This window comes from Amia ocellicauda, chromosome 6 (genome assembly GCF_036373705.1).
Source record: "Amia ocellicauda isolate fAmiCal2 chromosome 6, fAmiCal2.hap1, whole genome shotgun sequence".
In the NCBI taxonomy this organism is placed as follows: Eukaryota; Metazoa; Chordata; class Actinopteri; order Amiiformes; family Amiidae; genus Amia; species Amia ocellicauda.
The window spans coordinates 17,804,311-17,819,171 of record NC_089855.1 but is presented as its reverse complement, the minus strand read 5'-3'; the positions used below and the strand labels follow the sequence as shown (position 1 = coordinate 17,819,171).

Genomic DNA, 14,861 nt, shown 5'->3' with positions numbered 1-14,861 from the left:
CCAAGGATCCTATTCAGTCTGATTTTAAATTTTCCCAAATTGTCAGCTTCAGCCACATCACTGGGGAGTTTGTTCAGATTGTGACGACTCTGTGTGAAGAAGTGTCTCCTGTTTTCCATCCTGAATGCCTTGAAGCCCAATTTCCATTTGTGTCCCCGGGTGCGTGTGTCCCTGCTGATCTGGAAAAGCTCTGGTTTGACGTGGTCGATGCCTTTCATGATTTTGAAGACTTGAATCAAGTTCCCACGTAGTCTCCTCTGTTCCAGGGTGAAAAGGTTCAGTTCCTCAGTCTCTCAGTAGGACGTTCCCTTCAGACCTGGAATAAGTCTGGTTGCTCTCCTCTGAACTGCCTCTAGAGCAGCGATATCTTTCTTGAAGTGTGGAGCCCAGAACTGTCCACAGTATCCAGATGAGCTCTAACTAGTGCATTGTACAGTCTGAACATCACTGCCCTTGTTCTCAATTCTACACTTTTGACAATATACCCTAACATCCTGTTTGCCTTTTTTATTGCTTCCCCACATTGTTTGGATGGAGAAAGTGAGGAGTCCACGTAGACTCCTTTCTCATGCATTACTTCATCTAGTTCTATTCCTCCCACAGTGTAATTATAGTGGACATTTTTGTTACCTACATGTAATACCTTGCAGTTAGCAGCCTATTAATAATTTTCCTAATTTCTTTAAGTACTGTTGGAAATATACCATCTGGCAGGTGATTTGTTTGTTTTTAATTCTGCTAGTCCCTTTAGTACCTCCTCCTCATTTATCTCTTAGGGTTTGATTGGACTGGTTGTTAACCTGTGGCATGTTATCTGTTTTTTCTTTTGTAAAAACCTCTGTGAAAAAACTCATTTAGAATATTTGCCACATCTTGTTTCTTTTCCAAGATACTTCCATGTTTGCCCTTTATCTGTTTCACTTCTTCCTTTATTGACCTCCTGTTGTTGTAGTATTGAAAAAAGCTCTTTACATTGAAATTGAAATCCCCCATTATAACAGCCACATCCTTGCTACATGCATTGTACAGTGTAATCAGGACTGCATCATCTTTCTGAATATCTGAATTGGGTGGTCTGTAACACACTCCTACCACTAATCGTCCAGATCTTTTATTCAAAAGCTTAACCCACAAATATTCTGTTTCATTATTAGGATCTAAGTTGAGTTCTTCTGCCTCAATGTCATGTCACGTGCTACCGGAAGTATTTCAGAGGTTCTGCTCTTTAGTTTCATTCCTAATTCTTTAAATTTGTCTTGCAGAACCTCTGTCCTACCTTTTCCTATGTCATTGGTTCCAATGTGGCCCATGACCAGTGGATTCCCCCCCGGCTTGGCCAGTAGCCCGTCTACTAGTTTAGGGAGATCTGCAACCTGAGCACCAGGCAGGCAAGATACCATGCGGGTCTCCTTATCACTAGAACACACTGTGTGACCTACGCCTCTAAGAATTGAGTTCCCTACTATAACTACGTCCCTCTTCTGGGGGGGGAGTGGGCACCATGGTGCTCTGGTGCTCAACTGCACCCCCATCACCCTCTGAGTTGTCACTGTTCAACTCAGTGTCCAGCAGTTGGGCATTTCTAGCTCTTGGGATGTCTTTAAGGATTGTGCGCACCATTTTCTGCGGTTATGACCTACTGTAACCCAGCAGTTCTGTAAACTTTCCTGCTCTGAGGTCTCAACTCTCCTAGGTTTTGGTGTGCACACTATCTCTCTCATGGGCTGATTGACCAATTCTTCCATATCACTAATACAGCGCAGATCAACAAGCTGAGCCTCAAGATCACAGACCTTGACCTCTAGGATTTCAACATGCTGACAATGTTCACAAATGAAATCTTCTTGGATGAGTTTATCCAGGAAGGCAATCATTCAGCAAACATGACATTCTGCAAGAAATTTTGCACGTTTTCTTTTTTTTTTTTTTTTGGGGGGGGCTCTTGGTTTCTGTCCCCTGGTCAACTGCTTGACTTTTTTTTTTTGTCACAGAGAAACAGCACAGCACTAAGTACCCTTTTGTCTAGCTGCCCCCAATTCATACCTAACTGTCTCTAACTGGATCCACCTGGCACAACTCACTTGACTGAAATCCTGCTAGTCCTAAACTAAATCACCTTTCCTTCAGCCAATTTACTTTCACCAACTCAGCAGCTGTACTGACTTGACTTAAATTAAGGCAAACTACAGACAAGATTAACTTCAATTAAGTCACTTAAAATCAGGAATGCTAAGACTAAGTCTGAAACTAGGAACACAACAAGATGGCTGCCTCTCACCTGTACTGTCCTGTCTGTCTATGGCAACTTGTAAATCTTTCAGTTTACATCATCATCTCAGACATATGTTAATTACAATGCATATGTTAATTCTATTTACACAATTGCATTTCGCCAAGCTATAGTCATTGCTGAAAGCTGAAAACCTGTTGTGCATCACCGGAGATACTGTATCACCACCTAGTGGTGGCATGGCATTGCAGTGGGGGTCTACTGCCCGGCATTTGCACATTGGAGACAGATGCATGCCTGTATCAATGTACATAGTCCAAGGGTGTTAAGGAGGGTCAGTATAGTGCCCTGTGTCCCCTGTCCCCTGTCACCTCCTGTATTAACCTTGGTCTATCCTACCACCCCTCCTGGCTGTGACAGTAGGAGTCTGAAGCAGCCTTCCTGCCCTTCCCCTCTGTTTGTGTCCTGGGTTACAGCCTGTTGTTCTTATTAGAGTTGTGTAAGAGCAGTGTTTAAATAAAAGAGCAGTTCTTATTTACAGAGTGTTACAGAACCCTACAGCTGAAATCTGTTACACTGGTGTCTGACGTGGGAGACATGGAACTGGCTGAGCCTGGCTGATTCGGCAGAGCGACGCCAGCTGGAGACGAAGGAGCTGAAAGCGGAGCAGCTGCAGGAATGCCTCTGTCTCCCTGGCTATGGATGCCACGATGCAGGGAGACTTACTTTCACTGCAGAAAAGAAAGGTTAAACCAGGAATCCAGTACAGCTGCTGGCAGTCCTGACTGTAATTGCTTCCTCACACAGATACAACCCTCACCTGTTTTATGGGGGGCTGATTATCCAATTAAAGAAAAATCCAACGTACAACCCCACCTGTTACACGGTTACAATTTGTGTGTTTGTTTTCATGTATGTCGCCTATAGCTGTTAACGGTAAGACAAATGTCACAGGAGGTGAGAGAGGCTTAAAACCTGTAAGTTTTATTATCTTCATAAATCTTTTCTTTATTCTCAGGTTACAAAACTGAAGAAGTAACAAGTTTATTACAAAATTACTCCTCTCACATGAAATTAAGTACTAAAGATGTGAGTTGGAGACGCTTTTAATGTTCAGATAGACAATGGGTTGCAGTCAAATCTATCAGAAGTGACTACATCTTGTTAAAATACAATTGTACAAATAGATTAATCACGTGCACAATCATTAACACAGGCCTGAGTTTATTACTGTTGTTGTTGTGTCTGATGTGTTAATTGGTGCTTCAGACAGCAGATCAAAGACATTGTATTAAGTCCTCAACCAGACACATATGCCCTAAAACACACAACTTTATATTGTTTCAGCTGATTGAATATACTAAAGACATTAGCTGTACAACTCCAGGAAACTGATAATGAAAGAAAAGGAGTAAACACAAATTAATGATTGCTTTATAGAAATAAATGCATTAACAACATGAAACCATTAACAATACAAAGAATATAAAGGAAATAAATGAATAAAAGTAGATGTTCCCAAAACAATCTTTATTCTCTGGTGGATTATCATTATTATTATTCATTTTTGCTCTTTTCTTTCACTTATTGGTATTTTCTTTTATATTCTGTTATTCTTGGTATCTATGTATATGGGGGCGGTTTGTCCTTAATGGTATGATTACCTGCACGTTTTGTTTTATGAGCCCAAGTCCCTAACTGAGGACCTAACTGGAGTCTGGCATCACGCAGAATGTCAACTGGAATTTAAAGAGTCTGAAGATACTTTGTCTGCATGTGACAGTACATTTTGCATGATATATTACTGGATAGGAATAATTTTTATGGTAGTTTGCAGGTTAATATCAGTGATATATAATAGTATACTTTAGGTTAGGACTAGTAGGCATCCGTAGTTATGTACTGAAAGTATGTAAAAGTTAGTAGCTGAGTATAAATGCAGGTATGTTCATGACAGTATGTAAGTCACTATCTGTATATGTAAGTTATTATTATCAGCCATAAAATGAACCCCAATAACACTTAAGTTGATTTCACATCATAACCCCTCTATAATATGCACAAGTGTGGTAGAAGGCTGCTTAAAAGTGTCTCATGTCTTTGTCTCTACATCTCTAACATGTTTCCCTTTATCTATATCCCAGTCATGTATATCATATCACTGTTATATTATTACATTTTAAAGGAAACATATGTGCTATGATTAATCTTGTATCCTTGCAATTTGATGTCAGCTCATAGCTTAGCTTACAATGGAATGATAAGGCGGTAGAGAGTTCAAAGTTCAACACACGGCACATTAGTGTGCTGCTAGGCTACCACAGTACACAAGAAACAACACTTCATTATGATTGTGACTACAGTGCAACACACTACATTGTACTGTGGCATAGTACACTACAATCTTCACTGTTTTTACCATGGCACGTTTTGTTAGAAACCTAGGCTAGATACCTTTGTCCATTCCTTATCAACATGTTAAATGTAGTGTTCTCACAAGAACATGCAGATTGTACTGAAATGTTTAGGAAATTAAATATAATAATGTACACTTACTTGAACAAAACATATTAATTTCAATTCAATTAATAAATAAATAAATACATAGTATTCCTAGATTAAGCATTACATTGCTTGTATCAATAATTTATTTCTCAAACATTTGCAAGTGTGTAACTTTAGTGCCATCTAGTGTTTATATGTTTATTAGATATAAACTTCTGGAGACACCTTGCTTAAGTATGGAAGTGTATTAGGGCCACATAGTGAGTTTTTTTTTTTTTTCTCTCTCAAAGAGGGGGTGTGAGGGGGGTTATTTTCTGAGCAAAAAATAATAAACTTCTGAGAAAAAAGTCAGAATTTCTGAGATGAATCCCCTTTGAATAGCGCAAAGATGCACCCAGCGATAGCCTTGCATCTGGCCATTACTCGATAGTTCCTCCTGCACAAAGGCTATGGCTGTATTTGAAACTGCATACTACCCTACTACATACTGCATACTGTATAAGTACACACTGCATGCTACATATGGATTTTCTGACTAGTAAGTACAGTATGCAATATGAAGATAAATGATTCAGTGTGCTATATACAGACAGGTGAGAAATTAAAGGAAAAACCTTAAGAAATGATTGGAGGAATATAACGAATGCAGATGCCTCCAAACAGGTGTACTGCATGACACAATTAAGAATTAACATCCCATCATGCTCTGTGGCATGTATAAAAATGCTGAGCAGGCCCAGTTGACCTCGATTTTGGATAAAGATGGCAAGAGGAGCGAAAGGAAAGTGACTTTGAAAGAGGGGTCATTATTGGGGCACGAATGGCAGGAAGACGCTCACAAAGATGCTCAATTGGCTAGTGTTCTCCACAAGTAGGCGAGTGTGTGTGTGGTGACAGCAAGAGAACGGTACAGGCCTGACTGCTTGACCCCTACAGTGAGTGGGTCTGGAGGCTCTGCTATGCTGTGGGGGGCATTTTCCTGGCATGGTTTGGGTCCACTTGTCCCCTTAGAGGGAAGGGTTGTATACTGCATATTTTGGTGAATGCAGAAAGCCATCCAGGTACTTTTACCATTCTACAAATTCAATATGCATAGTGCATACTACTGAAATGTTGGTATGTAGTACGTGTAGTATGGTAGTATGCGGTTTCGACTACAGCCTCTGAATGGTTTTTCCAAAAGGCCACAATGTCTCTTCAATGTTCGACTACTTGTAATAATATAGTGATTTTAATTAATCAAATAACTTCCTTATTGCTAAATCCAATTCTCAGAAATTCAGAATTTTTCTCAGAATATAACCACCCCACCCCCCATGTTTGAGAGAGAGAGAAATACACTTGTGTACATATGAATAGATATCCAAAGAGTGGAAAAAAGTGAGACACAGGAATAAGTCATATCACCAGGTTTTAGGCTAAGACTTGGATTCTAACATGACTATGTTTATTTGTCAGTTGGATACTGTTAAACAGTACGAATACCCAGCACAAACCAACAATTTAAACAGCAGTGGGTCTCCGAATAACATTAAACATAACTTATTACTTCATAAGTTTTAGTGATATACCTTTCATTGTTTTGTTGTTTGCATCCTGTTGAATTTTTAAACTCATAAGTTGCACACGATGTCTGCTTGTATTCCTAGAGTGGGTGTTTCAACAGAGCTAGTTTTCTCGCTTGACAGCATTTCAGTTCTCCACTGTCCTGAGTACTTGTGTGGGTATTTTTTTCACTGCACTGGACTATGTAACTGTGGCATACCAACTAAAGACTACAACCAATTAAGATTTTGTTAAGATATAATCTTTTTTGTTACTGTGTTTAAAAAGTTGCCAGAAGACGACAGAGATGACAATGAGAAAACTCCCAGATGCAAAAAGTCCCACTATCAGCCATGTACCCATTGTATCTGGAAAAACAAGAAACAGAATAGGAAGCATTTAAATACAGATAAATACATGTATGCCTTTTAAATGTGCATTTCAAGGCAGAGAGGAACATCTGAAACAGGAGGTGGAATTTGTGGAATGTGAACACAAACATGTAAAGCAATGTTATAACCCAACACTAGAACCCTGTAGCTTATGTTATTTTTCTTAGGGTACAGATATACAGTGCATCCAGAAAGTATTCACAGCTCTTCACTTTTTCCACATTTTGTTATGTTACAGCCTTATTGCAAAATGGATTAAATTCATTATTTTCCTCAAAATTCTACAAACAATACCCCATAATGACGACGTGAAAGAAGTTGGTTTGAAATCTTTGCAAATGTATTCAAAATAAAAAACAAAAAAAGCACATGTACATAAGTATTCACAGCCTTTGCTCAATACTTTGTTGAAGCACCTTTGGCACCAATTACAGCCTCAAGTCTTTTTGAGTATGATGCTACAAGCTTGGCACACCTATTTTTGGGCAGTTTCTCCCATTCTTCTTTGCAGGACCTCTCAAGCTCCATCAGGTTGGATGGGGAGCGTCGGTGCACAGCCATTTTCAGATCTCTGCAGAGATGTTCATTCGGGTTCAAGTCTGGGCTCTGGCTGGGCCACTCAAGGACATTCAGAGTTGTCCTGTAGCCACTCCTTTGTTATCTTGGCTGTGTGCTTAGGGTCGTTGTCCTGTTGGAAGATGAACCTTCGCCCCAGAGCGCTCTGGAGCAGGTTGTCATCAAGGATGTCTCTGTACATTGCTGCATTCATCTTTCCCTCGATCCTGACTAGTCTCCCAGTTCCTGCCGCTGAAAAACATCCCCACAGCATGATGCTGCCACCACCATGCTTCACTGTAGGGATGGTATTGGCCAGGTGATGAGCGGTGCCTGGTTTCCTCCAGACATGAGTTCAATCTTTGTTTCATCAGACCAGAGAGTTTTGTTTCTCATGGTCTGAGAGTCCTCCAGGCGGGTTGTCATGTGCCTTTTACTAGGGAGTGGCTTCCGTCTGGCCACTTTACCATACAGGCCTGATTGGTGGAGTGCTGCAGAGATGGTTGTTCTTCTGGAAGGTTCTCCTCTCTCCACAGAGACACGCTGGAGCTTCATCAGGTTCTTGGTCACCTCCCTGACTAAGACCCTTCTCCCCCATTCGCTCAGTTTGGCCGGGCGGCCAGCTCTAGGAAGAGTCCTGGTGGTTCCAAACTTCTTCCATTTACGGATGATGGAGGCCACTGTGCTCATTGGGACCTTCAAAGCTGCAGAAATGTTTCTGTACCCTTCCCCAGATCTGTGCCTCGATACAATCCTGTCTCGGAGGTCTACAGACAATTCCTTGGACTTCATGGCTTGGTTCGTGCTCTGACATGCACTGTTAACTGTGGGACCTTATATAGACAGGTGTGTGCCTTTCCAAATCATGTCCAATCAACTGAATTTACCACAGGTGGACTCCAATCAAGTTGTAGAAACATCTCAAGGATGATCAGTGGAAACAGGATGCACCTGAGCTCAATATTGAGTGTCATGGCAAAGGCTGTGAATACTTATGTACATGTGCTTTTTTTGTTTTTTATTTTTAATAAATCTGCAAAGATTTCAAACCAACTTCTTTCACGTTGTCATTATGGGGTATTGTTTGTAGAATTTTGAGGAAAATAATGAATTTAATCCATTTTGGAATAAGGCTGTAACATAACAAAATGTGGAAAAAGTGAAGCGCTGTGAATACTTTTTGGATGCACTGTACTTGTTCAGTTATTACGGCTTGCAACTTACTTTTTTCATTGATTTGAACAGTCGTTTCATGGTATCCATTTCGATTTTGAGCCACACACTTAAACTCGGATTTTGTATCTTCTTTGAGCAATTCAGTAATGATGAGATCGACCTGAATGTAGTAAGCTCCATTCTCAATATACAGTCTGAAAAGGGAAGGAGAATTAATTTAGATTTCAGTTATACTTATTTAAGATCTTCAGTAGATCAAGGTCTTGCTTCAGGCATGCAGTATATTGTCTGATTTATAGTTCGTAAACTATCCCAAACAATACATGGTGTTAAGTATGTTCTACCTAGTGTTTACAGATGTATTTTAGTATTTAAAAATGTATTATTTAGCATTGCCTATAAATCGGCAACAAAGGAGACCAGATATTGTAAGTCATAGATATAGTAAACAAACTTAATTCACTGGTAACATTTTAAAATAAATATTACAGTCATTCATTATTAAATGATAAATCATATTTAAACAAACACAAAAACCGCATTACATCTTTTCTCCCTGTAAGACACGACTGCTGATGAAAAAGTCTTCAACGTTCAGCCCATTAACCAGCCATGTGACATCAGTTGTGTGCGCTGATTGCTGTCCTGGAAGAACTTGACAAGGGATTATCAGACTGGAGCCTGCAGACAGAAAGTGAGAAAAAAAACAGCATGATTGCATTTTTTATTTTTTTACAGTACAAGTACAATGCAATCCCAGAAGAAACACAAGCATAGTTAAAACATCGGTGATAAAATCTATACTAAAAACGGAAAAAAAATAAGTTTACAGGGTAAGAGCAAATTAGCTGCCTGTTCTACAGACTATATTTCTACAGAATATTTCTGTGATGAGGCAGTCCTAACATATTCTCATATCAGCCCTGCAATCGAAATCACACAAGGACAATCCTCATGATAAGAAAAAGTATTGAATTAATTTACCAAGCTCGCTGTCATAGGTGTCGTTGATCGGATAGATGATCTTCGGTGGAATACGCTCTCCTTTTAAAAAAGTTAATAGAAAAGTAAGCAAATGAAAAATCTGGGATGAAAATTGACACGTTCACTGTAGACTAATCATGGAGGGAAGTGAGGGGAAGTTACATAACATTTCTCCATTATAATAAAAAGATTCTTGGGGATTGTGTTTTAGGGTGACTAGCTAGGTGTTTGTTTGAACTACGTGGCTCAGGGATTCAGAGGTTCATATGATTGTTTTCAGTCCAGACTCTAAGCATGTATAATACATGAGCATTGTTCAATGGTCACTATCTCTACGGTTAGGTCCATAAATATTTGGACAGTGACACAATTGTCATAATTTTGGCTCTGTATGCCACCACAATGGATTTGAAAGGAAACAATCAAGATGTGCTTTAAGTGTAGACTTTCATCTTTAATTTGAGATTCATCCAACCTGGGTGAATGGTGTAGGAATTACATCCATTTGTATATGTGTTTTTTTCCCAATTTAAGGGGCTCAAAAGCTTACACTTAAAGCACATCTTGATTGTTTCCTTTCAAATCCATTGTGGTGGTGTACAGAGCCAAAATGATGACAATTTTGTCACTGTCCAAATATTTATGGACCTAACTGTATACTCAGAACAGGAGGAAAGAGACTCAATGCGCTCCAGGAGAGCTGGAGAAACTCATTCCTTTAGCGTTTTCCCACATACAAGTTTTTTTTACATGCCAACATACTGTGATTTACTGTACTGTGAACATAGAACTCCCAGGGCTGCTTTCATTACCTGATGGTCTAGTGGTGCTGCTGAGGGGATGTGTTACACTTGGTTTGGTTGGTGTTCCTGTGAAGGGGAAAGAAGTCTATCATTAGTTTATTGCTTGTACAGGGACCTTTTCAGAACTCCATCTGCATCCTACGTACATTATATTAAAGTTAGTCATAAAGTAAACCAATGATTTGTATTTATTTATGTATTTCTATTCCAGTGCTAGTAAACCTCTGGGATTAAGGATAAATACAAAGTTTCAAAAGTTCATTTCACTTTTATAATTACCTGCAATTTGCAGCTTAATCGTCCTTGTCACTTTCAATTGCTTGTTGTTAAATGAAAAATTGAGTGCACAGGTGTAGTAACCTTCATCTCCAAATTTTACATCTTGAATGAAGAGAATCATTTCGTCTCTCTTGTAACGGGTTTTTTCTTCAGAGGATACTATAGGGGTAGATTCCTGGAAAAACAAGCCAACATTGTGTGTCATATTAAGAAACTGCCTACAATTTCAGCAACGTCATGCATAAACTAAAACAAAAGCTGAATGAAAGAAAAGCTGGCACTGATTACTAACTGTCTGGAAAGCCTATTGATGGATCTGAAAATCTGAAAAGAATTACCACAAATCAAACTCATTTCATGTCCAAACAGACTTCAAAAGCTTGTGGTTGCTCTAATCACTTCTGACATTGGTACTGAAGCGCAATACCATGGCAATGTTTACTTGTTTCGTAATATGATCTTAATCTATGTGGCCAGAAGAAAACACTTGTCATAACAATTAAACAAAGACAGTATACCTTGAACCATTTCAGGTCTCCCCAGTTGGCCATTGTGAGAAAGTTTGGTAAATCGGGGCAAATCACCATTCCCAAAGTGCCTGGATTTGCTTCATTTAAGTACGAGATGTCATCCAGATTGTTGAGCTTGCTTTCGTAGACATTCAGAAGGATGGGGCTGGACACACAGTATGAGTCATTCCTACAACACAGCCAAAGAAAGCCTCAGTCTCACTGTCATTCTATGGCACTGGAGAATACCAGTCTGGAGATACTGGACAACAACACAAAATCCGCCCATGAATATAGACCTACGGTAATCATGCTGCATCCCTATATCACTACATCACATATTCACAAAGCAGCTGGTAAAGACGGACCTGAGGATGCAGGTGTAATTCCCAGAGTCTCCAGTGAGAGCAGGCAAAAATAGCAGGAGCTCCTCCTGCATCTCGACTCTGCCCTCACTCACTGAGACCGATACCCTGGTGCCATCACGGATCCACTGGTAGATGAATCCCTGGGGGACCGACCAGCCCAGGTAGCTAAGCGGATCGTCGCACTTCAGCTGTACTGCATCTCCCTGCAAGGCATACAGGGGGAGCACGGAGGGCAACTGGATGCATTGTTCTGCAAAGGAAATGAGGGGGACGGATGTTATCCCCACACAAAATGTAGCCAAACACAATGAGGAGATTCAAAACAACCGTTCAAAGAAATCGAGAAGTGGGGACTCACAGACTTTCCATAAACCCTAAGGGGTATGCAAGACACGCTACAGCTTTGACGACTGGACTACCACTGCATTTTGTCATTCAACATGCAAATGATGCATTCTCATTTCATTTAAGTGTTCTCTTTCTTCCACCAGCCATAGAAGGTAATGGCAGGACTCTCCTTTTCCATACATACCTATATATGGTAACCGAGGGAGTCTATATGCACACGCAGCATTCAGACACACGATGAGTACGGTAGCTGAGGCCCAGAGCAGCTATGGAGGAAAACAACAAAGATAGACAGACCAGATTACATAAGGTTTCCCCTTTAATGCCTAATAAAGGTGGTATGCAATCTCTACCAGGTACTACCTGGTGTAGCCAAGTAACTCCCGGGTTCATGAGAAGGCAGTTGTACAAATGTTTCCCAGGCCTGGAGATGTTTCCTGCACATGTATCATTTCTTGAGCCTAAAATGGTTATTGTGATTTTCAAAACTGCACTGATATGTTTTCCAAGCTCACCTGCCCCACAGAAATATTGGAGAAAAGCAAACAAAAAATAAAGGTAAAATCCCTCGTTAAAACGAAGCAGTTTTCTTTCCTCTTTTGAGTAATAGATTTATTTTGTTCATTTTTTCTTTCTCTGCATTTGTCATTTATTTTGATCTGTTGTTCCTTACAAACAAGTGTTCACTAATTGTGCGATGTTATTAAATAAGATAAAATAATCGCAGAATAGCCAATACAACTAATGTGTTTTCCACATTTCATAGAGGGAATATGAATGCAGTACTTCATCACACCCAGCCATAGCTTAAAATATTGCCTGGATAAATATTAGGCTGCACTGTAAATTATCCACACATTCTCCGAGAACCACCCACAGAAACAGACCCATATCAGCATGGCTCTGTCTTGGCTTAAGGACCCCAGACCTCATTATTTTTCATTTAGCGCACCCTTGGGGCCCTCCTTTCAAAGCTACAAATGCTATTTAATGTCCCAGCAGCTTCCTAGACCTGATTTAAATGTACTCTTGCAATTATTATTATAAATGTATTATTATTAATAATTCAGCCACTTTAATTAAACCCGCTCCTGAAGTTCAGTACAGTATGCAAACTCTCTGGAAGCTGGGTTAGGGAATACAATATTTGTTGTATAATACTTGTACTTAATACGCCTTAATTTCATCCTTGTTACATGTGGAAATCACACATCAAAAGTGAACATGCAGAGATAATTAATACACAACCTTAGCAGTACAATACAACATAATATTAATTGAACCACAAGTCTTAGAAAACAATAATTATATATTACATTTTATTCATAAACTGATAAGCCATTGGAGAAATACTGTTGAAAAAGATTTTCTTACCTTGTCCAACAGATCCATGGTGAGAAGAACAAATGATGTTTCCTAATAAGGTTCCTTTTCTGTTATGACCGGAATGACAGACTCTGACATTTATATACTTCAGTACTCTACCAGGAGTGGAAATTCCTGAGCATTTCTCAATCAGCCACTCAATCTGATCTTATGTTACAGCTGAGAATGGTAACACGGTAAAACTCTCATTCATTCACATCCCTTGATATGATGTCCAGGTATATTAAATATAGTTTTCATATTTTTTTAATTTAATTTTTTAATTAAAATGAAATGTGTACTTGTTTCTGTACATTTAAATTGAACTGCTCCTGGAGAGATTTTTTTAAATATGAAGTTCACACTGTCCTTGTTAAAAAATACACATATGTCTGTCTGTGACTGTTCCCTTTATCTGCTTACATAATGGAACAGCCACAAACACAACCATGTCTGTTTACAAGCTCAATTTTAATTTAATGTTTATTTTCCTCAAATATCCAATTCGTTTGACCTTCTGCAATGGATTTTGAATTTACCAATTAGGGAAAAAAAAAAAAACCCATCTCACAACCAAAGCCAGTGATAACACATGTAACAAAACAAAGATTTGTAAGTATCCAGGAATTATAATTAGCTGAAGGTGCGTTTTTGGTGAAACTACTAGTACAACAGAAAGACAAAGTTTGATTGTGATTCATACTCTGCCTCTGTCGGGTTTCTAGACTGCTATGCAGCAACGCAGCTGCAGTTTCTTCTTTTAGAAAATCCATTATTACCATAATATTTTGCAAATCCTGCACATTGTATTTGAAACAGTGAGTTTTAGGACATACTAAGGTATTGTGTAGAGGGGAAGGAAATGGGTCTAGCCTTCGAGTTCCTCAATAAATAAAGCCTTAAGACAGGATGCTCCAAATCCAATATTGACAATTGACAACTTGATTAGATTAGAAATATTTGTGAAATATTGCAAAAATAATAATACAAAAAATAATAATAAATCCGTAGCACAGACGACTGCCCCTTCACATGAAATTCATTTTATATTTAAATCTTTAGCCAAAGAATGGGCCGAGGTTGCAGATCCTGCCTGTTTGCAGGAACCATGTTTTCATTGGAATCCTACACAAATATTGACTTCGGCAGAGTACCCATGCTTCACTCTTCCTGGGACACATTTCAATCTGTAAAAACGCCTAACATAGGGAGTCCTCAAAAAAAAAAAAAAAAAAAAAAAAAAAAAAAAAAAAAACTAACTAAATGCATGCATGTAATCGGTTTATTTGATAGGAATATTTACAAGGACTTATTTCCATGATGCATTTCTTGAATTTTTCAGTTACATTAATATGTGACCAGTCTCTTAAAAGTTAAACAATATTATGGATTTCAAATTAAAGTTGCACAACTTGCATTGCATGGTGTGGGAATTTAATTTGTAGGACATTCTCAGTTCTTGCTTAATTCAGCATCCGGTCTATAAACATACAGGTTGTGATGTACTCACACCAGTGAATGTCTGGACTGCACAAACAATGTCTTGTAATATTCCCTGTGCAGCAGAGTAACCTATAATTTGTCATCTTGCCAAAACACAACCTAATAATTAAAGCCCCCTAGATTTAAGGCTATTTTTAAAATTGGGATTCTTGCAAACACCAACCATATGCCTTGTTTGTGAACACAAAAGCTAAGTGTTGTACTCCAGCTCTTTGACAGCTCCACTGGTCCACACATCTTTATCCAGTGTAACATGAAGTCTACAGCTTGGAGGTCCAGAAGCGAGCTCCAGAAGTCCC

At 39.1% G+C, this 14,861-nt stretch overlaps 1 protein-coding gene across 1 annotated transcript; it reads right to left on the bottom strand.

The window, feature by feature from the left end:
* Positions 1 to 3,277: 3,277 nt before the first annotated feature.
* LOC136751119 (interleukin-1 receptor type 2) lies at positions 3,278 to 13,483 on the bottom strand. Its single transcript, XM_066706447.1, has 10 exons — positions 13,069 to 13,483; positions 11,879 to 11,960; positions 11,347 to 11,596; positions 10,988 to 11,168; positions 10,470 to 10,644; positions 10,200 to 10,256; positions 9,388 to 9,447; positions 8,949 to 9,084; positions 8,452 to 8,597; positions 3,278 to 6,648 (listed from the first exon to the last, which is right to left on the bottom strand). Exons 1-10 carry the CDS (start codon positions 13,084 to 13,086, stop codon positions 6,521 to 6,523), a joined length of 1,233 nt encoding a protein of 410 aa, XP_066562544.1. The 5' UTR covers positions 13,087 to 13,483; the 3' UTR covers positions 3,278 to 6,520.
* Between the last annotated feature and the right edge of the window lie 1,378 nt (positions 13,484 to 14,861).